The sequence below is a fragment of the Pecten maximus genome, chromosome 8 (assembly GCF_902652985.1).
Source record: "Pecten maximus chromosome 8, xPecMax1.1, whole genome shotgun sequence".
NCBI lineage: Eukaryota > Metazoa > Mollusca > Bivalvia > Pectinida > Pectinidae > Pecten > Pecten maximus.
The window spans coordinates 7,566,301-7,592,381 of record NC_047022.1 but is presented as its reverse complement, the minus strand read 5'-3'; the positions used below and the strand labels follow the sequence as shown (position 1 = coordinate 7,592,381).

The 26,081-nt window shown below is 34.2% G+C and overlaps 2 protein-coding genes across 2 annotated transcripts; both read right to left on the bottom strand.

The window, feature by feature from the left end:
* Positions 1-459: 459 nt before the first annotated feature.
* LOC117333785 (calmodulin-like) lies at positions 460-10,702 on the bottom strand. The gene is made up of 5 exons (XM_033893207.1): positions 9,745-10,702; positions 5,629-5,972; positions 4,300-4,443; positions 3,094-3,339; positions 460-2,157 (listed from the first exon to the last, which is right to left on the bottom strand). Exons 2-5 carry the CDS (start codon positions 5,897-5,899, stop codon positions 2,117-2,119), a joined length of 702 nt encoding a protein of 233 aa, XP_033749098.1. The 5' UTR covers positions 5,900-5,972; positions 9,745-10,702; the 3' UTR covers positions 460-2,116.
* Positions 10,703-11,465: 763 nt separating this feature from the next.
* On the bottom strand, positions 11,466-23,480 carry LOC117333784 (calmodulin-beta-like). Its single transcript, XM_033893206.1, has 4 exons — positions 22,836-23,480; positions 13,026-13,169; positions 12,053-12,295; positions 11,466-11,635 (listed from the first exon to the last, which is right to left on the bottom strand). Exons 1-4 carry the CDS (start codon positions 22,939-22,941, stop codon positions 11,598-11,600), a joined length of 531 nt encoding a protein of 176 aa, XP_033749097.1. The 5' UTR covers positions 22,942-23,480; the 3' UTR covers positions 11,466-11,597.
* Between the last annotated feature and the right edge of the window lie 2,601 nt (positions 23,481-26,081).

The window sequence follows — 26,081 nt, the reverse complement described above, 5'->3', positions numbered from 1 at the left end:
TGAAAATTTGTTCAAATGTATTCCGACTGAATCCTACTTCATTTTGTTGAAATTCATACGAAACAAAGTGGATACGCTACAGTAAATACAAAATATATCAATTTGAAAATAATCTTTATGAAAGACATTTTAGTGAAGTGGAAAGATTATAGAAAAAAGGGTTTTTACAAAATATGTGGTTGAGTACAATGAAACACACTTATATGATACAATGTGACACTTTCCGGCAACATTCCTTCCATGCATGACTTAGTCTAAAGTTACAGATAAAATAAAACGTGAATATTATCATCTGAACTGAAGTTAACAAGTTTTTACAACTTACACGACAAACGGAACAATAAGTCCTACTGCGAACGTAATGTAGAATATGAAATAAATATACAAAGCATTACATTTTCGCAAATCAGGAGATATCCTAAAAAAATGGTTCAAATGATCTATCAAAACCAACTAGGATTAATCGTTACTATCCGTTCTTTTATTTTCAAGTATACAGTAAGAATATCAAAAATAGTACAATACGACAGGAAAGCTAAATTATCAACCTTCAGATCGACAACACATAACAAGAAGTGTTAACATATACCATGATGTTATTTTCTCACAACTTTGCCTTATTAAACATCACAACAAAGCCAACAACCCTTTCTGTAACATCTGTCTTAAATCATAAAGGAAATATTATAAACAAAGACAATGTGTAATATTGAATTCCCTTTTTTGGATTCAATATGATAGTAAAAATAAAGGTTAAGATAATTAATTAATTAGATAATGATGCAACATGGGAATAAAATAGCAATAGCATGATGGCTTACCACAAGAAGTCAATCAATTTATCAATGACCAATTAAATGATGACATCATCCGCAAAAGATGACGTCACTCGAGAATTTAATTAATGAATGTTAAATTTAATGATGATTTGATGCAAAATATTTATCCAGTGCCATCCATATTAAATTCAATAATGACTTAACTCGTGAAGTTAGTCTTTCTCTTTTCCAATTTAATGACAACTTCACTCGTTTAGTTAATCCGTCAATGTCCGTTTCACTGATTATACCACACATACTAGACAGCCATTTCCGGAATCATCAACTACATATTCTATGCTGTAAACATTTTTTTTACATAGTCCTCTTCGACGTCGCACATGAGCAGAAATGTCCTTGAAAATAGTATCATTCTCAGAAAACTGTAGTAATGCATTACAACGTAACACTAGGCTCCATTCCAGACAAGCATATCCGCCGAATTATCGACAATTAATTTATCATTCACAATGATAGGGAGTCCCGCTCTATATACAAACCAATATGTCTTTGGCTGATCACGAGTGTTGTATTGTCCATGAAGTCACCGTTAAAAATATATATTTACATATGATAATCCAAAATGGGGGTTATTAAGTTAAAGTGACAGTCTAAAGATCAACCTTTCCCTATAGAAAATGTTTCACATTATTTGTTTCTGGTGGATTCTTCCATTCAATACCATGTTGGCTGAAATCCAAGGCTGCCTGAGACAATCTAATGCAGATGCTGTCCCCTAAAACGATGGCACAGTTTTCTTGACACTTTTCGTTTCGCACATATGATTTCACCGAATATGTCAACTTCCCTTCGCGTAATGGCTAGTAACAGCAGCAGTTAGAACCAAAGGCGATTTATATTTCCTGGTTTATATCAGACACTCGGAAACAAACATTTTGTCTCGTTGTTTTCGTAGAGAATGCTTATTTCTTACGATTATCCATGTTGGTACACCAAATATCAATTTGTGATTTTCCTAATCATGACAATTTCGATATCATACAATTTCAAAATTTTCCTCTGATAAATCTTTTAGACACAATTGAAGTTTGATAATTAGAAAAGGTTCTGAATACAAAAATTATGCTTGGAGACTGGTTATAAATAGATTTGCCTCATTACGTCCTGGTAATCCTGACATATTAAAGCCGTCAAAAAACGAAGATAACGCCATAGGAATGTTATCCAAGCTGCGTAAGCATCGTATATGCGTGCCACTAATAATAATAATAATAATCAACACATTCGCGCTTGTTCGTTGATTGATATCGAAGGGTATTGGTAACCAAGCAAGTTGACTAAGTGAAAATCTTTGTGCACAACTGCGAATTCACGAACTCTGAAAAAGAAGAAGATAATCAACAATAAACAGACTGAAAAAACAGAGGGAAAGGGTATAAGGTGGAACCCTTGCCACATTCCCATTTATTATAACAAAAAGACAAATAAAAAAACTCAATCAAACTATAACGTATTCCCCATTGTATTCCATCTCAGGATTTTACACACAGGGTGACTCTTCCTTTATAAATGTCCCTCAATCCTTTAGAAATATTATATGAGCATATAAATAATATTTGACCATATTCTTTTGTTTGCAGTTTAATTCGAGCGTTCGAATAAAAATATGTCCGCGGAAATTTTTGAAACTATTATTTAAAAACAAAAAATGCTTTCATTGTATCCAATTTCGAAGACATAATTTCATCCTCGAAAACAGCGAAAATAAACATATCAATCTTTACAATAAATGACAATTTATCTTCCTTTTACCAAAAAACACAATACAGTGCTGTAGATGGCAGAATCGTCTCTAACTTGCTCAGAACTGAAACACCATTAACGGAAGCTATTATGTCACATCCGGTAAAATGTCAGAGTGTATATCAATACCTTAAGATAGTTAGATAGCTAGAACATTTTGTTATTATAATTAATACATTTCGGATGCAGCCAGATTTGAATTTTATCAATTTATGCATGATGTCTTTGTAATTGCAAGGAAAATACCAAAGTGTATGTGATTATTTGTCATTCACATTATTTTGTGTTTGTTGTAATTGTTTGATGCCCGCCATGTGCTACGACAACCAAGCAAACACATATTTCACATAATAAAAATAAAGAAATCATAATCATAAAGAATTAAACAATAAATAATAAAATAATAAATAAAATAAATAAATAATTTTACAAAAACTGAAAAAGAAAAAAAATGCAATAACACACAAAAATATCACCTGCCTCACTTTCAATAAGAATAAAACAAACTCACCCGTGTAATCAATTTGTCCATCATTGTTAACGTCAGCTTCTTCAATAAACAGTTCCACGTCAAATTTGTTTTCAGGCGGGGCCTTGTATGTTAGCGCGGATCTCAGCTCATCCCGGCTTAAAAATCCATCTTTGTTTTTGTCTATGACTCGGAATGCAGCTAACAGTCGTTCCTTCTCAATATCTATTTCTATATAATTGTGACGCATCATATTCTTATACTCCTCAAAGTCGATAAAACCGTCACCTGTCAAGAGAAGAGCATGTACTATTAAGTTATTTATATTTCTAATGAATCAAACAGTCAAAATTGGGAACGCTTAGAACACAGTGTAAGAGTGAAATAAAACAGTGTAACAGTGAAATAAAGCAGTGTTACAATGCAGAAAAAGTTAAATATGAAATAAAACTGTAACAGTGAAATAAAACAGTGTAACAGTGAAACAAAACAGTGTAGCTGTGAAATAAAACAGTGTAACAGTGAATGAAAAAGTGTAAAAATGAATTAAAAAGTGTAGCAGTGAAATAAAAGTGTAAAAATGAAATAAAACAGTGAAACAGTGAAATTAAGCGGTGTAACAGTGAAATAAAACAGTGTAAAAGTGAAATAAAACAGTGTAACAGTGACATAAAACAATGTAAAAATGAAATAAAACAGTGTAACAGTGAAATAAAGCGGTGTAAAAGTGAAATAAAATAGTGTAGAAGTGAAAGAAAGCAGTGTAACAGTGAAACAAAACAGTGTAACAGTTGGACAATGTAACAATTTGGTTTGGTTTGGTTTATTTTGTTTAACGTCCTATTAACAGCTAAGGTCTTTTAAGGACGGCCTCCCGTGCGTGCGACATGAATGAGTGTGGTGTGTGCGTATGTTTGTTTTGGGAAGCTGCGGTATGTTCGTGTTAAGTCTCCTTGTGATAGGCCGGAACTTTTGCCGATTTATAGTGCTACCTCACTGAAGAATACCGCCGAAGACATCCAGCAGCACACCCCACCCGGTCACATTATACTGACAACAATGTAACAAAGCAGTTTGAAAAAGAGTGTAAACAAAAAATTTTCAATAGCGTCACAAAACAGTTCAAACAGTCTAAATAGATAGTTTAGCAAATAGTCTAAAAAGAGTGCACGTAGATAAAAGTAGAATAAACAAAATAGCATCAACTTTATTTATGACCCCATGGCCTTTCCACCGTGTGATACGTACCGTCAAGGTCAGCGAGTCTCATCATTGCTTTAGCATCCTCTTCCGTAGGATTCATTCCGAGTAACGCCGCGGCCTTTATCAACTCACCCTTGGATATACGGCCATCACTGTTGAGGTCAATCATTTCAAACGAGGCTATGATTTCTGAAACACCAATGTGGAGACAACTCATGTGATGTTCTAAAATGTATATATGCTACATATTTTCCTGTGCCTTTTGTTTTGTTTTTGCTTTAAATCAATAGTATCTCGGTTGAGGTTGATAAATAGTTCGAGCAACTAAAAGAATGAATCAAATATTTATGTACAATGGTGAAATGACTCAATGTTAAGCATTAACTGATGAAGGTAACATATCAGGTTTATTTATAGATAGACATTTCAGGTCGATCAATATTCCTTTACTGATGAAGGTAACATATCAGGTTTATTTAAAGATAGACATTTTAAGTTCATCTATAGTCCTTAACTGATGAACTGATGAAGATAACATGTATCAGGTGCATCGATATATAAATGTATAGTCTATATGACAGAAGTTATATGACACAACTAATATGATATTAAAGAGTGTGACGTTTTGATGACTACACGGTCACCTTCATCAAACTAATGACCAATGTTAAGCGTACTAGCACTGGCCTATGTTGTTTCCGAAATGATTAAAGAATATATTCTATTATATGTATATCAAACAGCATCTCAGTTTCATCAAAAATTCCTTATTTTAAAGGAAAGCATTACAGAATTCAAAAATTAATAAAGATTATTTTCTTAAATCCAACAAACTGTTTATGGAAAGTTTTGAGTTAAGAAATTTCATTTGCGTTAAATGATACACCGCCAAAAGCGTATACATTGCTTCCAAAACAAATATATCCGTTTGAATCCACTGTAGAAATAAAATCAACTACATATTAGCGAAGGGAAAAATATCATACCAGCGTCTTATAGATGATGGCAATATAAAGGGAACACGATTGATTTTTTTCGAGATGTAATTGATTTTTCAGACACTTTTGATTTAAGACATAAAAACAGAAGCCTAATGAAGGGTGGGGACAGCGTAAAGTGCGTAACTTTGAGTATTATATAAAAATTAACAATGGCCTATTGTTGTTTTCGAACAATCTTAATTACCCTTTGTGGAAATGTAGCATCTTTAAAGAACATTGATGACATCAAAGTCTGCTTACAATAATTAGATATATCATTTTGTAAAAAGTAAGTAAGATATGATGATAGAACACATTTTATTTAATCCTTTTGCACATTATCGAAATACTAAGGTATTGTATCAAACGTGAACTTCACTTCATGTATAATTACCTTGCATTTGGGCATCCGTCAAGTTCTTATCCTTTATAACCAAGAAAGGCAGGTTTTTTGACGTGCGTCGTTCCATTGTCGGAAGTTTGCTGTTACCGGAAGTACTCTTTTTTCGTTCTTCCGGTATAGTAGTATAGCTTTGTCTTGACTTGGACATGCGTCTTGCTGATGAAGGTGGAGTTTTTGCGATCGTTTCAGCTGACACTGGTATTGACAGTTTCCGGTGACTATCCACGACAATGGTCCTGTTCACCATGCGATCAGACGCCATATAGATTTTTCGCAAAGCTTTCGTAAGTCGGATCAATGGAGGCTATCGATCATGATTACATCTTCTTCTGTACCTGGAAGATAAATAACATATTGTGACATATTTCATAACTTCAATTATTTGTGAAGTAGAGCACTTTTATCTGGCAACTATGTTTCGATATATTTCGTACGCGTTGGGCCGAGTGCTCGAAACATGCCGTTGGAAGGCAATCATGATTGGTCGCGTGGTCGTCCTATTTCAGCCAAATAAGTAAAATATTTCTAACAAAATATCTTCTGTTTCCAGGAGATAAAGGTACAAAACACTTCGGTAATGCATTATTCGGTAAAAGACTATTTTTATGAAATAAATGACATTAATTACTTCAAACCCGGAAGAAAGCCAAATTAATAACCCACATTTGATGTATCTGGGGTAATTGGGAAATTAAAATATTATTTCTGTATAATTAATAGGGAAGCAAAGGAATTATATTCGACAAGTAGTATGCGGTGTGGAAACAGTTTTAAGGAATTTGTTATTCTTATTTTGTTTGTTAGGATTAAGATGTCTTTCTTCATACTTTAAAGGTTATTCATGATCCGGATTTAAATCCCCCATAATAACAAGAATCGCCTATAAACAACACGTCACATCCGGTTGATATATCAAGGATAGCTATTCATGTTTGGGTCTTTCTCTCGAAGTACATTTCTTGTTCCTTTAAATTGTTTCTTTGAATAACTTAGACTTTCTTTGACCTCAGAATCTTGTTTCGTTTACAGTGTTGAATGACATTCTAACGATAAAGGCCAAATGGGCCTTTTGTTAGCAAGGATTCAAAACAATTTGTACATTTTCAGGGTTTGAAAATGGACTTAAATATACTCAATAGTATAAGGTGAATAGGTACGAATTCTACCATATAGAAATCAAGGTCCCGTCAAAATGTTTTATGTAGGTCAAGCTAAGCGTATTACTTTGTATTCGGTTAATTCAGATATGTTTTAAGTATCAATGATAAGATCGCGGGTCACACACATTCAACTGTACAACACAATCCGTTTACAGGATTTTCTTATATATCGCAATCCGACTTTTAAAACTTGGCCTTCAAACATACATACGTATGAACACTTCACAACAATTTAGATATGTATCCTTTGTTTAATGATACCCGTCGACCTATAAAGCCTTTCTGTTACATTTGGGGAATTATATCTACGTCCTATTGTATGTAAAAAGGGGCATCAAATATACCTTAAGTATATGATAATATAACGATCAATTAATTGATTGGAAAACTATAAATATAAAGAAATGATAATTAGAAGTCACGTGAGTATAAGTTACACACAATGTGTGTGTAGTAGTTACCTCACTTCTAGCACAACAAATAGAAAAAATGCCTTTTAGTTTACAGCTTTTACTGCAAGGAATTATTATTTATTATCATGATAAAACCATTGAGAAGATAGAGAACAAATATTTGAATTAAAAAGATCCATTAACAAGAGATCCCAGAGGGATCTTGGCGCCCACCATTGAATGATCTTCATACGTTCTATGTCAGATTGATCTTCTCCCTACTTTTCCCTTCATATTACTAATCTGTGCAAATTGAGAAACATCCCTCCAGTTCTTTTAGAACAAGGAATCCTAGCTATATAAGAAATTAGAGATTTAGCAATAATGGCTGTTTGTTTGCCAGATTGTTTTCAAGACAGACTGGTCCCAAAATGCAATACGAGGCACCAAGGGGAACCTACATATGAAATTTGAGAAAGATCCCTTTAGTACTTTATGAGAAATAGCGATAACAAACTTCAATTGTCAAAATCCAAGATGGCTGCCTGTCGGCCATGTTGTTTTCCAACTGGTACAAAAATGCAATATGCATCACAAGGCACAAAGGGGAACCTGCATATGAAATTTGAGACGGATCCCTTCAGTACTTTCTCAGAAATAGAGGTAACAAACTTCAATTGTCAAAATCCAAGATGGCTGCCTGTCGGCCATGTTGTTTTCCAACTGGTACAAAAATGCAATATGCATAACTAAGCACCAAGGGAAACCTACATATGAAATTTGAGAAAGATCCCTTCAGTACTTTCTCAGAAATAGCGATAACAAACTTCAATTGTCAAAATCCAAGATGGCTGCCTGTCGGCCATGTTGTTTTCCGATCAGTCCCAAATGCAATATGCATAACAAGGAACCAAGGGGAACCTACATACGAAATTTGAGAAAGATCCCCTCAGTACTTTCTCAGAAATAGCGATAACAATCTTCAATTATCAAAATCCAAGATGGCTGCCTGTCGGCCATGATGTTTCCCGATCGGTCCCAAAATGCAATATGCATAACTAAGCACCAAGGGGAACCTACATATGAAATTTGAGAAAGATCCCTTTAGTACTTTCTCAGAAATAGCGATAACAAACTTCAATTGTCAAAATCAAAGATGGCTGCCTGTCGGCCATGTTGTTTTCCGATCAGTCCCAAAATAAAATATGCATAACTAGGCACCAAGGGGAACCTACATATGAAATTTGAGAAAGATCCCCTCAGTACTTTCTCAGAAATAGCGATAACAATCTTCAATTGTCAAAATCCAAGATGGCTGCCTGTCGGCCATGTTGTTTCCCGATCGGTCCCAAAATGCAATATGCATAACTAAGCACCAAGGGAAACCTACATACGAAATTTGAGAAAGATCCCTTAAGTACTTTCTCAGAAATAGCGATAACAAACTTCAATTGTCAAAATCCAAGATGGCTGCCTGTCGACCATGTTTTTTCCCGATCGATCCCAAAATGCAATATGTATAATTAAGCACCAAGGGCAACCTACATATGAAATTTGAGACAGATCCCCTCAGTACTTTCTCAGAAATAGCGATAACAAACTTCAATTATCAAAATCCAAGATGGCTGCCTGTCGACCATGTTTTTTCCCGATCGATCCCAAAATGCAATATGTATAATTAAGCACCAAGGGCAACCTACATATGAAATTTGAGAAAGATCCCTTCAGTACTTTCTCAGAAATAGCGATAACAAACTTCAATTGTCAAAATCCAAGATGGCTGCCTGTCGGCCATGTTGTTTCCCGATCGGTCCCAAAATGCAATATGCATAACTAGGCACCAAGGGGAACCTACATATGAAATTTAAGAAAGATCCCTTCCGTACTTTCTCAGAAATAGCGATAACAAGAATTGTTTACGGACGGACGGACGGACGGACCACGGACGCAAGGCGATTTGAATAGCCCACCATCTGATGATGGAAAAAATAAATTTTCAGTAGAGTCGTATCAAAAGTAATCTTTAGTTAAATGGGCGAATAGCTGGTGTATGCATCAATGGCATAGCGTAAACTAGCTTCTGAATCCTTACTGAAATTTTCTATTCATCAGTCATTTTGTTCGAAGTACAAATCCGTTTCTTGAATTTTAAAACAAATATCTAAGTAACGCCTTAAAAGAAATAAAACACAACTCATGAAAATACCACGAGTTGTCAAGAGACGATAGCTTTGAAGGAAAAGAGAACATTTGAAACAAAAATAGAGAGATTGTTGAATGGTAAATTAATGAGACATTACATAATTTTAATGAATTATTCTGCAAATAGAAAATGATTGATGCTTAATGTGAACGTTTCACATGGGCTATTGATTTAAAGGGCAACAAGAGGAACACAAAGATAGGAAAAAAGATGAAGAAAGATAAAGAAAAGTGAATTTAAAAATAATTAGAATTCAAAAGCAAAAAATAAAAATAAGCCAGAAAGCACATACGTTCATCTGTCAATATCGAACAAGAAAAAGAAAAAAAACCAAGAAGTATGCAGAACTTACCCTTTGCGGCGATGCAGTGTCTCCTATTTTCCCAGCCAATGTTGATAACACTTGCTATTGTCGTTTTTTTAACATCATCCAAATGCTTATATCCATCCAAAACCAAATTAGATATAAATCAATTAAGCGTTTCTCGTTATGTTATCCTATTCCATAAGCCAACTAGGGACAACGTTACCAATATTAACTTTTTCCATTAATTTTTCTTGATTTCCTTATGTTCTTAATGTTTTACAAACGTTTGTAAAATCTGAAGTTTTTCTTGCAGTGATATTCTTGTGAAAATAAACTCTCCTTTTGTTTCAAATGTTATTTCCAAAGTGGTGTTCTTCCTCTGAGCGAAATTTCATTGTCCACATATCCTGTAGCCCTTCGCTAGGTCGTAGCGGTTTATATATACAGAGATTACAGTTTTTATGATAATTGTATACGTTTTCTTATAACGCTCTTGAAATCCGATTACAACGTTATATCGGCTTATGTGATCCGAAGACGTAGCTCCCGCTAAAAAGATTTCGGCTCCAATGAGATTCCTGTTTTCTTGGTAGATATGATACATTAAGAAAGTACCAACCCGATAAAATACTCTCGACCCAAAAAAATATTCCTGCCGTTTTGTATTCTCCTAAGTGTTGCAATGGTTTAAAATCCTCTTTTGTTTTTATCCTAATTCTTCTTCTAATTCTCCTTCTTTTGCTTTTTGCTAGCTTCTCATTGGCTGAAACATGTTATCTATGAATTTGCTGTATTTGAAGCATTGAAATGAAGGTTTTTGATAGTTAGAATAAAAAAAAAACGAAAAAAAACTCATCATTGTCAATAGAATGACATCATATCTGGGCTTCTGATTGGTCAAAAGCATAAATGTGGGTATTTAGGTATGGTTTGACCGGAAACACAATGCTTGGATTGGTTTGGTTTATTTTGTTTAACGTCCTATTAATAGCTAAGGTCATTTAAGGACGGCCTCCCGTGCGTGCGACATGCATGCGTGTGGCGAGTGCGTATGTGTGTTTTGGAAGGCTGTGGTATGTTTGTGTTAAGTCTCCTTGTGATAGGCCGGAACTTTTGCCGATTTAAAGTGCACACTGAAGCATACTGCCGAAGACTTCCAGCAGCACACCCCACCCGGTCACATTATACTGACAACGGGTGAACCAGTCGTCCCACTCCTAATATGCTGAGCGCTAAGCAGGAGCAGTAACTACCATTTTTAGAGACTCTGGTATGTCTCGGCTAGGGGACAGAACCCAAAGCCTTCCTCACAGCTGATTTATGATTGGATAAACTATCATTTAATGACTTTGATGTTTTGATTTGCTAGAAAATTTCTTGTTATAACTTTTGTTCTATTTGATGCAACGAAATGAATCTTGATGGGATATATCTGCAAAAGACACACTTTGATGTCAAATAAAAATTGATTCTGTCAACAAAATTGCACTCATTGCCTGCTTCTGATTGATAAAACATTTCAACCATAACTTTTGTTTTAATGGGTGCATCGACATGAAAATTATTGGGAAATATCGTTAAAAGAAAGACATATACAGTAAATTAATGGCAGCTAGGTATTGTTAATCAACAAGAGTTAAGTTGGGTCTTAGGTAATCCTAAGCGGATATGTGTAGGCAGGAACTTGTTTACGTTAAATAGAAAGCCTCCCGAAAACAAATCACAAAACAAAAACATCTCATTAAATAATCGCCAACATAAACAAATTAACGTGAAAGGTAATCTATAATTTTAATGGCAGTAGTTGTACACAAATTACATTTTTTTTGTCATTAACAGTTTGTTAGCTGTATTTGTAGCACGAAGTATAATGATAGTACAGGTAAAATATAGTTTCTTCAGACCAAGGATACGCACAATGTAGAATCGATGAATTCTGAAATAAACAAGATTAGAGTCTTTTAAAATACGATGAAAGAATCATTAATAATGTTATCTTTCCCGATTTGTTTAAAAAAATACAAACCCAGTATTTAAATCAACTTCTTTGTGTCGCTATTATTTGTCTTGGAAAGATGAATGATTTTTATCTCCCATTCATGAATAACGATAGATATTCCTTTTTGGTAGGTTTTGTCTAAATTCGAAATAAGATTTTCTCGACAAAACGAAATCATTGTGTTAAATACAGGTCTTTATCAAAGTTTTTCATATATGGAATATTTAAAAAAATTACTGCAAATATAGCGAAAATGACAAAATAAACAAACTGAAGGAACTGAACACACTCCCTAAAATCTATGAAGGTAATTCTGCTGTCTGATTATCCAGTACATATCAAAATGCATTTTACCTGTGTAATCAATCTTGCCGTTACCGTCCGTGTCGGCTTCCATGAAAAAGATTTCAATTTCATCATCTGTGATGTCAGAGTTATATTGCAGGGCTGCACGCAGCTCTTCTGTCGTGAGGAAACCGTCGCCATCTCTGTCAAGGGTTTCAAACGCTTTCTGAAGGGCCTGCTTCTCCTGGTCTTTTGAGGAATAATTTTGTGACATCATGCTGCAGTACTCTTTGCAATTGATGAAACCATCACCTAGAAAAGCGTGTTCCAATGTAATGAAATACAAACGTTTTCGAGCAATGAAAAGACAGGGTATATGTATAATATATAAGCATTCAAAGTTTGAGATAAAAAGGTAATGTTGAAAGCAGGGATAAACTTTACTCGGAACCATTGTCAATGTAATTCAACGACTGTCTTGAGAGATACCGTCAGAAGAAAGGAAAACTTAGGCGAGGTGTATTGTTGTCAGCAGAGAACGGGTTCCAAGAGTTGCGATATACGATTAAAGACGAGAAAGGGTCTATACAAAGCTTAGCTATGTGCTTTTCATTTTCCGGTGAAATATAAAAACCAAATAAAGACTACAACAAAAGTGAAAACATCAAAACTCAACCATATTTCTAACTAAAAATCGACATAAACAGGACATATAGGAACGAAAACCTCCATGTGCATGGAGTTGCTACAAAAAGTACAAGGAAAATAAGACTAGATGTTCTTGAAAGATAATGTGTACTGGTTCATCTACGTCACCCGCTCTACAAATCTAGGTCAAATTCTGATAAAGTCACAATCTCAAAATGGGACTCGGGCAGTGACAATGTGGTAGTTTTCTTTTATATCTGTCGAGTTTTCTAGGTTTAATTGTTTGTGTTGTTTAGAAATAAAGACTTAACTATTGGGAAAGTTTTCAAAAAAGAAACATCCGTGTTCCTAAGTAAAATGCAGTTCAATTTATATATTTAAAAGTCGACCTTACCATCGGCGTCGGCCATTTTGATCATTGTATCCGCGTCCTTCGACGTCGGATTGAAACCCATAAGGGATGCCGCTTTTACCATTTCTTCTTTTGATATCCGTCCATCGCCATCAGTATCGATTAGAACAAAAGTGTCTTCTATTTCTGTGAAATAAATTTAATAAAAATTAAATACTCAGAGGTAATTATGATCAACCGGAAAATAAAGTAATGATTATAATAATAGATAACAACTACAACAAAAAGAAAAAACGGAAAAAAAAAGAAAAGACTTCTTTGTTCTTGTTAATATGCTATTACCACCCTCTATATATTTAACCTTTCCTTTTTTCCATATAAATTTTAAGTTGAATAATTATTGATTATCACTTGCATCTTTTGCATCAGAAATTATATCGTTATCTACTTCTGTATTTGGTATGTAACTTTCAGTCGGATAAACGTTCTTTCTAACACGCTATTATCTATGTTTTTCATTTATTTGTGATAATAAGATCTAATTATGCACTAGAGAAGCTATTTTGTGTATATTTGTGTCAAGCCATGTAAACGCTGTCGATGGTGTAGGGTCTTCATTTTTGATACTACAAGACGCATGTTTTGGCAAAAACGACGATGTTCTGAAAGATTTCTCGCGTTTCTATCAAACATGGCTAAAAACAACAAAAAATATCGACGTAATAACGAAACTACAACTCAAAATCGATAAAACAAGAGCAAAACATAAACAAAAATATAGATTAATATGGAGACTCCTGAAAAAGTACAAGGAAAATAAGACCAGGTTTCCTGGAACAAATAAGTTTCTTCTGCTTCATCCAGGGCATCCTCCCCATATAAATGTACGTCAAATCCGGGTTTAGTCAAATGAGAAATAGAGTGGTGACAACGGAGCTACTAGATATATCAAATGACATCAAACACCTCTGACTTCATATCCCATCAGACAATAAAACTTGTCAATGGTTTCATTTAAATGTTTTTCGTTAATTTGTTGGACGGAAATGTCTTAAAACACATAAACGTTTTGAAGAGAAAACTGTTGTCCACAGGCACTTGAGACGTGACTGGAATCTTTGCGCATGGGAAATCATGTTGGTCACGTCATCAACTACTGAAAATTAGTCATTAATCATTTTAAAAAAAATGGGTTTCTTAACTCATGCTTACATTTACATAAATATTTTCTTAACTCCTGAGAATTTTTTTTATTTTACTGACAGCTAATATACTCCCATGTATACAATAATTTCTCTTTTGAAACAAAGTATCTCGTTATTAACTTTATCATGATTTCGCAATTGCAAAGGCTTAATTTCAAGTTAGTGACTACTTCAGTGGACGTTTTGCACACGCCTGTTATATAGTGAATTTGCCCGTGTAACATTTATTTGCATTGTCACTGACATAATATACCATAGAGCGATTTTCATTGGATGTGCCATTCCGAAACAGATCATGACGGTATTATATGGATAATGACGTTCCGTCGTGAATTTTACAACCAAAATGGCTGCCCTCTTTGATACAGGCCATCCATTTGTTTCCTATAAAATCTGTCAAAATGGAAGTTTTCTGAGTTATATGATAGAAGTTTCTTACACTTTTTTTCGTTTAATGAGAGGTTATGAGACTCGTCTCGATGTTTCAATATATGTTCGCTATATCTATGTTATATAAGATTCCAAGACGTTTGATAAAACCTCTTCTGACATGAAAGCTCAATTAAGATCCTGTTTATATGTATAAGGTTCAAACACATCGTTTCTGTTATTGAAACATGGTCAAAACAATGAATAATTGTTTCCAAAAAAATAAAGCATCAATTGTACTGTATATAAACCATAATAGAAACGCCAAATATATATATCTTACTTTGGAGTCTGCAATTAAGTACGGATTATGTATACTAAATTTATTACGCTTAATTGGCTTTATATGGGAATTAGCTGTTGAGAAGGGATTATGTTGGTTAATAGTTATTTATCCAGTGATAAGTTCAGTTGAGTGTTGACTTGAAAATAGTCATAATTATTTAGTGAATGCTGGTTCATAGTTCTCTTATTAAATACGGATTAGAAAATTACGTCAGGCGCCTCTTAATTGCCCTCTTGATGTTGTCAGAAAAAGGAAAAGAAAGATTATTCAGCTTACGACAAAAAAGAAGCAATATCTATCCAAATACGAAGTTAGGAAATATCGTATTATATACCGATAACTTAAGACCCCAATGGCGAGCTTTTCCCGTTTTTACTTAAACAATTATAAAATTATTAGACATGCATAACTAATCTTAGGACAACCTGTTGGCTAATAAACTGTGTTTGTTATGTTATGCAATTGTATTAGGGTTCATTCAGGGTACGGGGCGGGATTTGGTTCATACGAACTTCTCAAATTGCAATCAAGACTCAAAGTATGGATAACGTATGGATAATTTTTGTGTCACGGCGGTAAATCGTGGACGCCAAAAGGTCAAACGTAGTCATTAAAGTTTTAACTAAGATTGTTAGTTTTTAAATGGTTACATATTAGGTTTTTTTCGGGGATTGATTAAAATCACGAAAATTAAATTAAGAGAAAACAGTATGGTCCGTTGAATCATTTTTCCGAAAAAGTAATGATTTCTGCTAAACCAAAATTGAGAAAAACCTTGAGAAAAATGAATAACCGAAAAAGGCAAATTCACGTGATCCGTCAAAAAAGCATAAATTATAAGCTCACTCAAATCCGTTTAAATAGATTAAATATTGCAACTGAACGTCTATATATAGCCAAAACTTATTGTTACATACTCTTTGTTTGGTTTGGTTTAGTATTGTTTAACGTCCTATTAACATCTAAGGACATTAAGGTCATTAGGGCTGTGGTATATTAGTGTTTGTCTCCTTGTTATAGTGTGGAATGGATGCCGAGTTATAGTGCTACTGTAGCATACTCCAGCAGGACACCCCACCCAGCCAAATTGTACTAACAACTTTCGAAGCTATCGCCCATCTCCTAAGAATTCTGAGCGCTAAGCAAGAGTAACAACTACCGTTTTTATAGATTCAGGTAAATCCCGGCCAGGGGACAGAACCCAAAGTCTTCTCCACAGGATCGAAAACTCAACTAAAGGCCAAAAGTGGGGAATCGTCAAGGGTGACATAACGAAAAAGAAAGAAGAGAAAAGTTAGATCCTGAATCTAGTCGCCTTTAATGATGTTGGCAGGAAGTACAATTATTTCGCCCTAGATGCTGGGGCAATTTCATATCTGGACCATATGGGTTTTCTCCGAGTACAAAAATCTCCTCAAATACAAAAAAAATCTGTATTTAGTTCCATATGAGTCAACAAGATTTACATATCAGCTTAGACATTTTTTGAATAACTGTTTTAAGTAAATAAACAAAAAACAATGGAATAGATACTCTTATATAATGGACTTAACAAAAGTAAGTTAGCCAATTTAAGTGCTTAACGGCCCATCGACACTATAAAGGCCATAAGGGCAAAACGAAAATGATAATAACATTCAGATAGTTCAAAATAAGTTAAGACCGTAATTTGACTGATTTCTGCAATATAATGTATGGACAACGATTGATTGATATTATTTTTCATAAGAATCAGTGTATTGAATGCATTTTAACGTATTTAGTTTACTTTCGATGTGTAGTAATTAAGATATATGATAAAATATTTACAGATACGTTTCTATCTGTACAAGTGTTACTTGCATTCAGCGCATGATTATTGAATATAAAAAAGTCATTCTATAATAAAACAACTATCGCCTTTTGATTTCGGTCAATACATGCTTTTATTAACCCTTGCCAAATACTGCCCTGCAGGTAGGACGTAAGATTTGTAACTGCTGCCCCATTGCATGATCTTAAGAGGCGACTAAATTTGGGATCTTAACCTTTCTCTTCTTAATAACTTTCTTCTTCTTAATGCCTTACTTTTGGCTTTTAGTTGATCGTTCACCCCTGTGAAGAAGGCTGTGGGTCTGTCCTCTGGCCAAGACATATCAGAGTCTTTAAAAATGGTGGTTTCTAGTCCTGCTTAGCACTCAGCATATTAGGAGTGGGACGACTGGTTCCATTATAATGTGGCCGTGTTGGGTGTCCTACTGGGTGTCTTCGGCAGTATGCTTCAGTGAGGTAGCACTATAAATCGGCAAAAGTTCCGGCCTTTCACAAGGAGACATAACACAAACATACCGCAGCCCAAAACACACATACGCACTCACCACACACCACATATTGTATGCACGGGTCCTTAAATGACCTTAGCTGTTAATAGGACGTTAAACAAATAAAACCGAGCAAATCCAATCAAATATCAACCTCAGACTTCGTCTTCTCTCGATATTTTTTTCATGCTGAGAAAACCATGTATCAACCTTATCAAAAAGGCTCTAATTGTATATTATCTCCCCTTTATAATCCTCAACATTATGCTCTTCGACAGTACAATGACGACTCTAATTAAATAAAATAACCCTATGGTCCATTGTTATTTTTATAGGTTTCGAGAGTTCATAAGAAAATGTTATGGCCGACATCATAATCTCACTTGGAAATATTATATTTCTTAATGCGACATGAAGTGTCCGATGCTTATTACTATACATAGTGGCTCCTTTGTCATTAATTTGGTTCTTATTTTGAGAATGTGACTAAACCCAGCTTTTACATAGATTTGTATTGCATGTGTAATCAATGAAAAAGAAGACGGTATATCTTCTGGGACGCACGGTCTTATTATCCTTGTACTGTTTTAATGTTCTCCATACTAATCTATATTCTTGTTTATGCTTTATATTTGGCATCGTTATTATCAGTGTTCGTTGTTGTTTTTAAACAGTGTCCTTGCATTTGAATTCTTATTGCGACGTTAATGTCAAAAAATGATTCGATATCCGTTGATGTTTTCTTTCAATTTCAGATATTCCTTGTTAGATGATCGTTAATAAACTTTGGTATTCAGTTATTACAATTCCATTTTTTTTCATTTTTAGAACATGAATTTGATTTAGGTTTACTCTCCAGAACATCTAGTCATATCCTCCTTAAACATTTTGTTCTCGTGTTACCGTTTTTGAGCTAAAATTTATATTTCGTTATTATGTCTTTATTCTCGATTGCTTTTGCGGGTAACACCAATACATTGCCATTCTCCTTGTACCTTTAAAGGACGCAGTTGCATTGTTTTGTTACAGTTACAGGTTAATATTCAGTTATAGTTACTACAGTTACTGTTACACTTTTAGTCACTTTTACAGTTACAGCTTCAGTTACAGTTTTAGTTTCATTTACTGTTACAGTTTCATTTACAATTACTGGTTAAAATACTATTAAAGTTGCAGTTACAGCTTGAGTTACAGTTACATGTTTTCACCTAGCCATCTGGTTACGCTAAAGCGCTTGATGGGAACGTTTTAATTAATATTTACAATACATAGATTTGTTCGCATGTATTTGGTTTTGTCGTTATATTCACAAGAGGGCGGAAACATAATAATATGACGTCTTTTTGCCTCTCCTAGTACCACTGAAGAGTCGTGGAAATGCATGGTGTAGTTTAATTCATTTTGGCTCTAGTGTATGTAGCTCTCGGTTTTGAAAGGTTTTTATTTCTTGTTTGTCTTTTCTACATTCCTTTAATGTCGTGTTTACCTATGTTACGACGACGCTTAGCACGTCACCAATAGCGAACGTCGTAGGTTTGTATCAATCATTTAGATGATCATGATTCAAGCAATGATGTCATACACTTTCCATTCCTCCTCCACTAGGAATACCATATAATAGACATGTGTTGATCCTCTACATTATTATAATTGCAGGAAGCTCTCCGATGATTAACAAACAAACAGGATATTCAAATTATTAGCGAAAACAGACAGATGGGTATACTGATAGATACTTTAAAATGTTTATCAGGCTATATTTTATACTGACAACGAATGCTCAGTACAGGACAACCGTGCAATGGATAACTGGTAAACATAATGATGTTTATTTTGTATACTGAGAAACCTGCATATATGAGCATTACACAATTAAAATATACAAAACTGGCATAGAGATAGAGTTAAAGATGAGAACTTTATTATTTTTTCAAATAGAAATTATACAACATCAAAATGAGAGGACACATAAATATATAATGTTGGTACTTTAAACGAAAAAAAAAAAGAAAAAAAAACAATGAAAAAATATTTTTTCATATTCTTTATGGACGGGAAAACGCTTCAAGTGTCAAAACTAGTTCAAAATTGCGGCTCTTTTTCGCGATTGGGAATACAGCATGACGTATTACCTACGGTGGTAATATAAGGCTAGGTTTGAACTTTGACCTTTCTAAGCTGTTGATCACAGCAGTAACCTACTTAGACACACATTGTTGTGTATATTATAGAACACACGACTAGAAGAATTTCGGTCGGAAGATTAAATCTCGGATCATAACGCCTAATTGACCAAGCACAAGTACACATGCGTGCCTGCACTAATTGTATTATCGACTATCCGCTCGGTTTTAAGGGTGAATATATATATCAGAAAGTGAGGTAATATGAGTTTGATTTCATTGTTTAAAAATTGATATTATTTATCAATATTGATAAAAGTGTTAATTGCTTTATAAACAAGACTGACTGTTATTTTGGAATAATTAACTCTCCTGTTGTGTTTTAAGACTATAAATGCTGTCACTTTCATACATTTTAATTCCAACAAAGTTCTACAATCACATATATGATAAGACTTGAATACTCGACTGAATAAAAGATGACAGATTTTATTGAAAAATAATAAATTACGAAATTACAGATCAAAGGTAGATAACTATAAGCGCAAACAACGATATGTTATCGTTACCTCTGTCAATGTACTACATTGTTTTTCAACGAATCCAAAACACACTAGAGAAGATATAATTAATTCCAAGCACGCACTTGCATGCTTTCTAAGTGAAAATGAAATAATTGAGTCAATGCGCTAGAAATTGGCATCAAAAGCTACAAATATTTGAAATGAGCTGTTTATTGCAAGTTAACAAAAGATGCTGAGATATACTTGACAGTATGTTCAACTTTTCTACGTTTTATGTGCTGTATACATTTATGTTAGTGAAGGTTGTAGTTACATATTCCTCCGAGAAATAGTCCCTACTGATACACCATTACCCTGACATGTGATTAATCGTAATTTCGTTTAAGTTTATGACATTTGATCTGTTTTGTAACTGTAATTATAAATATATGAATACATGTAGGGACTATTTAGCCCGAATCAGTTTCGCTAGCTATGTTGGCGGTGTGAGGCGTTGGCAGCGAAAGCGTAGCAGGAACGATAACTCTGAGTGGAAAATGGATGTACAGCCCAAAATAGAGACCGAGTGATGTTAGAGTTATCTTCCTGTAATAAAACTTTGAGGGTTAATGCCCCTTATAAACGTTTTTGTATGCATTCTCCATGGTTCAGAAACGAGATTTTCGTGTGGCGTTGATGACGAAAAAATGCTTCTCTGTTTTGTGACCAATCAAATATAGGGAAATAGTAAAAGTACCTCGCTCCTAAATCATACCTGTCACATACCCAGAAGTAATACCAATTTATAATTGGTTTGCTATGCTATATATTTGATATAAAATGAACGCCTCCACCAACAATACCACTGATGAAACAACCTAGTGGGTATTGCCTTTCATTATTTTGTATGCCCCGGCTTGAGACACTGAGAATTGACTCCCTGTACTTGTATATGTATATGTCAATGTGCTTCACCTCACATAACATGATATAATGATATAACACAATACAAGGAGCATATATGGCACATATCTATACAGAAAGTCTGCGATACTTTTAAATAACGGTCGCAAACAGGTGATTTAAAAAAAATCATGAATTTGGCAATGATATACTGTATTGAAAAGCCCCTTTCGAAATGAAAGAGAGCGAATGACGATTTATATTAAAAAATCAAAACTCAAACGATTCGGAGAGCAAACGTCTCGAACAATGTTCTTTATCATGTTCTAAACATTCACAAGAAAACCCATACGTTCTATCAGCATGGTTGTGTGGATTTTATAAATTCTAAAGCTAGATAATCTTAATCTGTCCCGCCCTTAGATTACAGAATAATATATTTACGCCGAAAATTCACTAAGCCGATTGTCGTTTTAATTTTGTGGTGCCTTTATGACTGTGGCTTGTGTTAGGCAAGGGGCTCTCCTATATCCGCATTACCTTCTCGTTAATGTCGAAACGGTTCTATTCAACACATTATTCGCCTGCTTTTAAAGGGTAGCCAAAAAAGGCTCTGTTTAACAAACTGTAGATACATGTAAGTGTATACATGTAAAAGTTCACATGAAGGAATAATTCTCAAGTATTATCTTCATCGTTTTAATATATCTTTATTTATTTATTAATAATGGCTTACAGATAACTAGATTATGATATCAAGAAGATTGCATTATTGATTTGCACAATAAACATATTGCCTATATACATGCCGTATGGGTCAGTGTACAGCCATTTGATCAGTGTTTGAATATCAAACTCGTGGATAAGTCGAATGGTATATTATATTAACACTGATCATTTGCAAATTAATGTTGTTTTGTAGTATTAAATCATATATGAAAAGACCTTATCACTTCTGAAACAAATATCAATGCGCAATCCACAGCGTTTTCCAAAGGAAATGTTCACATAAGAACAATAATAATAAGTTTGAGCTCAAATGTCATGTTTGTGTTGTTTAATAGACAAGGGTTGGGTTTCATTTGATTTACGTCCTATCAACAGCTAAGGTCATTCTGTTTTCGTACGTTATCGGAAATTTTGATAGTTCAAGGATCTGGAATTGCTGACGTCAGTATTTTAGAAAGGATGGAATCTAAACGTGGTGTAAACAGTTTAACCGGTAGAACCAAGATCGTTTGTTTATGGAATAATGACGGAACTGGTGACTTCATGTTGCTTTTGTATTGACAAAAGCTTTCAAAGAATATATATAAATATCTGCAGGTCCGTCAAGATTTAAGAAATGAACAGGCCCCAGCTAGTAACAGTTCAATGTTTAACGTATCCGCTATTCAGCCGTACGCTTTTTTTTCAGGGGAGATAATCAAATACATTTAACTTGTATATGTATGTAAAGCCAAAGTATGACTACTGTATCTTTATCTGTCCGTACCTGTAATACAAATAACTGTTTTTGTTTACTATTTATCTATCACAGGGACCTGATAATTTTTCTAGATGTGTTTGGACCTATCCTTGTGTGTATAGCACTATTTCGTACCTTTTAGGGAGTTATATTAACATTAGTTAAAAATAGCACCCCTCAGCGTTCACTGTATTGTGAAGGGAGATGAGATCGCCACGGCGAAATATGTCTACAATATATCATGAACATCGAGACGTCATTTAATCAAATGTTAATATGTTATACAAACAAGGATAGGTCAAAATACACATTGACTTCAACGATTTATCAGGCCCCTGTGTTCTCATTATGTTTTATTTAATTACCTACCGACTCAATGTTTTAATAGATATACGTATTTTAAAACCGTGTTTACTGCCCAAACGATCTATTTGACATAGAAAATCTTCCCTATAACGTAAAAGGAAAGGAAAGCTGTTTCATTACTGAGCTTGAACGAACTTTATATATATACAAAAAAATACAATTGTATTTACACATGGGTTTAGTAAGCTGACCAAATGGCCTAATTTTGCTATGTCAATGTCCAGTCTGGACTGGTAAAGTAAAATGAATGCCACATTATGACTACTTACCTTTATCTAGATCCGGAATCATTTCCACCGGATCCTTGTTTAAATCCTTAGTTTTCGCCTCCCTTTTGGCTCTTGATTGCCGTCGTCTTTTGAGGTTAGCCGCCATCTTTTTATCCTAAAGTGACCAGATTTGTCCGGGAAACAGACCAGTGCCAAAGGGGATACTGACCACTCTGTCTCAGAGATCTGCTATTCACTGTCCGCGAGAAATCTAGGTCCGGGATATTTACTGACAACTGCCTTTGATTTCCAATAACCAGTATCCAAGTTTGATAAGGGCTGTCCTAACTACACATATCCTTATTAGTGTACGCCGAGAAAAAAAATTTGACCGCTATCAGTTAGTCAGATATATTTATCACGCTTGGATATTTATTGTTTAAAAAATCGAATGGCCATTATCGACTTAAAATCTCAAGATTAGTGACGTAAATGCAAACGATTAAGGTTTAGGCCAAACATAACAAGTTTGTGTTTAATGTCCGAACTTCATCCTTTTTGTTCAAAAACCGAAAATACATTAATTCAGACAAATACTATCCTTTCTATTTAGAAGGCGTGTTAAAAACAATATTATCATCTAACAGAATTACTTCCCTTTGTTTCACTCAGTTTTAGAATTAAACAGCCGACAGGTGTCAAAAATGAAAAAAAAAATGTAAACATAACATGTTGATAAGAAATCAGAACATAAAGTCATTCCTGTATTAAGACAGCCCTTCCATCAAGACTTCTTTCAAAGATATTATTTCTCTGGTGATCACTCACTGAACTTTAAATATCACGTGTATACTAAAAGGGTCTATGAAATGTCCTAATATAGGGAAGGATTACCGCATTAAAGACCTCTCTATTAAAGATCTAATAGATAATCTTATATAAGGTCATTAGCATATAACATATTGATTATATTATCACATATTATATAAATACTAATAATTTATAAATCTAAATAGTCATGAATGGCGAGTGAACATGGGCAAAACAAAACAACAGCAAACAAACGAAACGAGTAAAAATGTAAACATATACTGGCACATTTATGTAAACTTTTAACAAAAAACTGACAATGGTTACTCAAATCTTGTGAGACAACAGCTTGGGAGGTAAGGTATATAATGTCATCGCTTTTTTGGATAGGCATTATATACTCAAGTTTCCGCAGTAAGACCATTCGCACGCCATCAAGTATTATGTGATTAAATTATCTAATTATTAGATTATAATTATTTTATCTTGATTCCCAATGTGTCAAAATGTTGCAACATCGTAACACAAATAAGCTTATCATTGGTACTTGAAGACACCCCTAACTTTAAAATAAAGAACTTCCTCCGTTTTCGTTGAACACGAAGCACTGAAACGAGACGAGCATGGCCTTAAAGGCATATGTATAAATATACGTATCACAGTGAATTAATCCTTCACTTACACATAATTTTAATCTGTTTTTCTTACTACTTAAGCATAATAAAGAAAGTCATAAGCATTGGAATTTAACGATCGGTATCGGCGGTGAGATAAATCGACTTAACTATTATGATTTAATTACCACTTCGGCGTATATACATGTACCACGAATTACTCAAGGGGTGGTCGATAAATATTTTCTTCTGGTAATTTTAAAGTGAAAGCTACGGACGGAACAAAGCTTGAAAATAGTGCCTTTTAACGACTTCTTAAGTTAAACAGAAATGCATAATAATTGAGATCATAATTTAATTGCATGAAATCAAAATAGAAATATCTAGTACAATCTTAATTCTATTATGAAAACGATGAAATGTGTATTCCACGAAAGTAAAACTTCAACTGTCAAAATCCAATATGGCCACATTTTTAGTATAATCAACAGATTAAACAAGAGGATATTATTTAGGAAAAATCTGCGGAAATCTTTCTGCAAATTAGCGATTACAAATTCCAGCTATCAATATTCGATCAGTTTTACAATTGATCATGCGAGGAAAAGAGGAACCATCATATGACATTGGAGAAAGATCCACGGAAAACTGTTTGAAAAATAGCAACAATTAGCGATAAATGAAATATATAAAAGTATACAGAATAGTTTTAATATATTTTAAGCGAATATATCAGCGGATTTCATTCTCATTAATAAACGGTCATTTTTTCCCTTATAAATAGTGAAATGGGTTAAAGAGATAGCATTACCCGGACCTATTACATAAAAAATGTTCTATAGATAACCAGGTCAAGAAGAAGTTATTTTTACCATTTGTTCTCGAAATATGATGTTAGAAAAAAATGCATGGCGATAAGCGAGTTTGGCGGTATAACGGGTGGCGATATAACGGGGTTTTACTGTATGTTTAAACTATATAAAATATCACTGTTTCTTCGGTTGATGTTTGGAAAGAATGATGGATACCAAAGCAGACCTCGCTAACAAATGAGCATATCTAGTTTTCAAATGTATAGTTGCCTTCAAAGGAAATGAGATAATGATGAATTTCTGTATGGCGATTCCCAGTCCGGTAAAAACTGAAACACTATAGAATAGTGGTGGTAAGATATCTACTAAAAGAAAAATCAAGATACACAAATGATAAGGTATGAAGTCAGTATATGTCTGGAACGTGACAAATACAACAACATTGGTACTTGAAATATGACTACAAGTGTGTCAGAAATCGATTTAACACGCAATAAGACAATATTGCAGTGTGATGACATGTGTGCAGAGAGAATGAATAATATCACACCATTTGTTATAAAAGTCACAGTTCCAATGGCTGGTAGGATGTAGCGATAATTGTGGCCGTTAAAAGGTGTACTCAAATATCTTGTTTTCATACTGCAGACATAATCATGTACGTAGCACGTAGCGATACTCATCACAAAGGTACCCTGATCTATTTCTGTTACAATACAGCTCACAGAATCTCCACTTCCTCTCCGTCTCCAGGTTTGTCGTTGTTTCGAAACGTTTGACCGTATGAAAACATTACCAGAAGTCTGTTGAATTAGTATCGGTAATAACCATCCCACAATGTCTAAATGCTTTGCATCAGAAATCGATTCTCCACATACGTAATTTTACAGAATTCTACTATTTTGATAACATTTTCAAAATTGTTTCCATAAAACCGGGTACTGGCCCAAACAGCAACACTTGAGTTATCATGCTGTTGCAGAAATCATACCGTTCCTCTCCTGGATGTCCTTCAGTCCAATCTGAGCCCAAGGACACAGATGCGTTTAACATGCTTGGTGCCGATACTA

Excerpts from the sequence above, each read along its gene's own strand:
- LOC117333785 (XM_033893207.1), bottom strand. The coding sequence starts at position 5,899 with ATGGCGTCTGATCGCATGGTGAACAGGACCATTGTCGTGGATAGTCAC. Across the intron at positions 3,340-4,299 it reads GAGACTCGCTGACCTTGACG|GTGACGGTTTTATCGACTTT; the intron begins GTACGTATCACA and ends TTCTCTTGACAG. Across the intron at positions 2,158-3,093 it reads TGGACAAATTGATTACACGG|AGTTCGTGAATTCGCAGTTG; the intron begins GTGAGTTTGTTT and ends CTTCTTTTTCAG.
- LOC117333784 (XM_033893206.1), bottom strand. The coding sequence starts at position 22,941 with ATGGCGGCTAACCTCAAAAGACGACGGCAATCAAGAGCCAAAAGGGAG. Across the intron at positions 13,170-22,835 it reads GATTCCGGATCTAGATAAAG|AAATAGAAGACACTTTTGTT; the intron begins GTAAGTAGTCAT and ends TTTATTTCACAG. Across the intron at positions 11,636-12,052 it reads CGGCAAGATTGATTACACAG|AATTCATCGATTCTACATTG; the intron begins GTAAAATGCATT and ends TGTTTATTTCAG.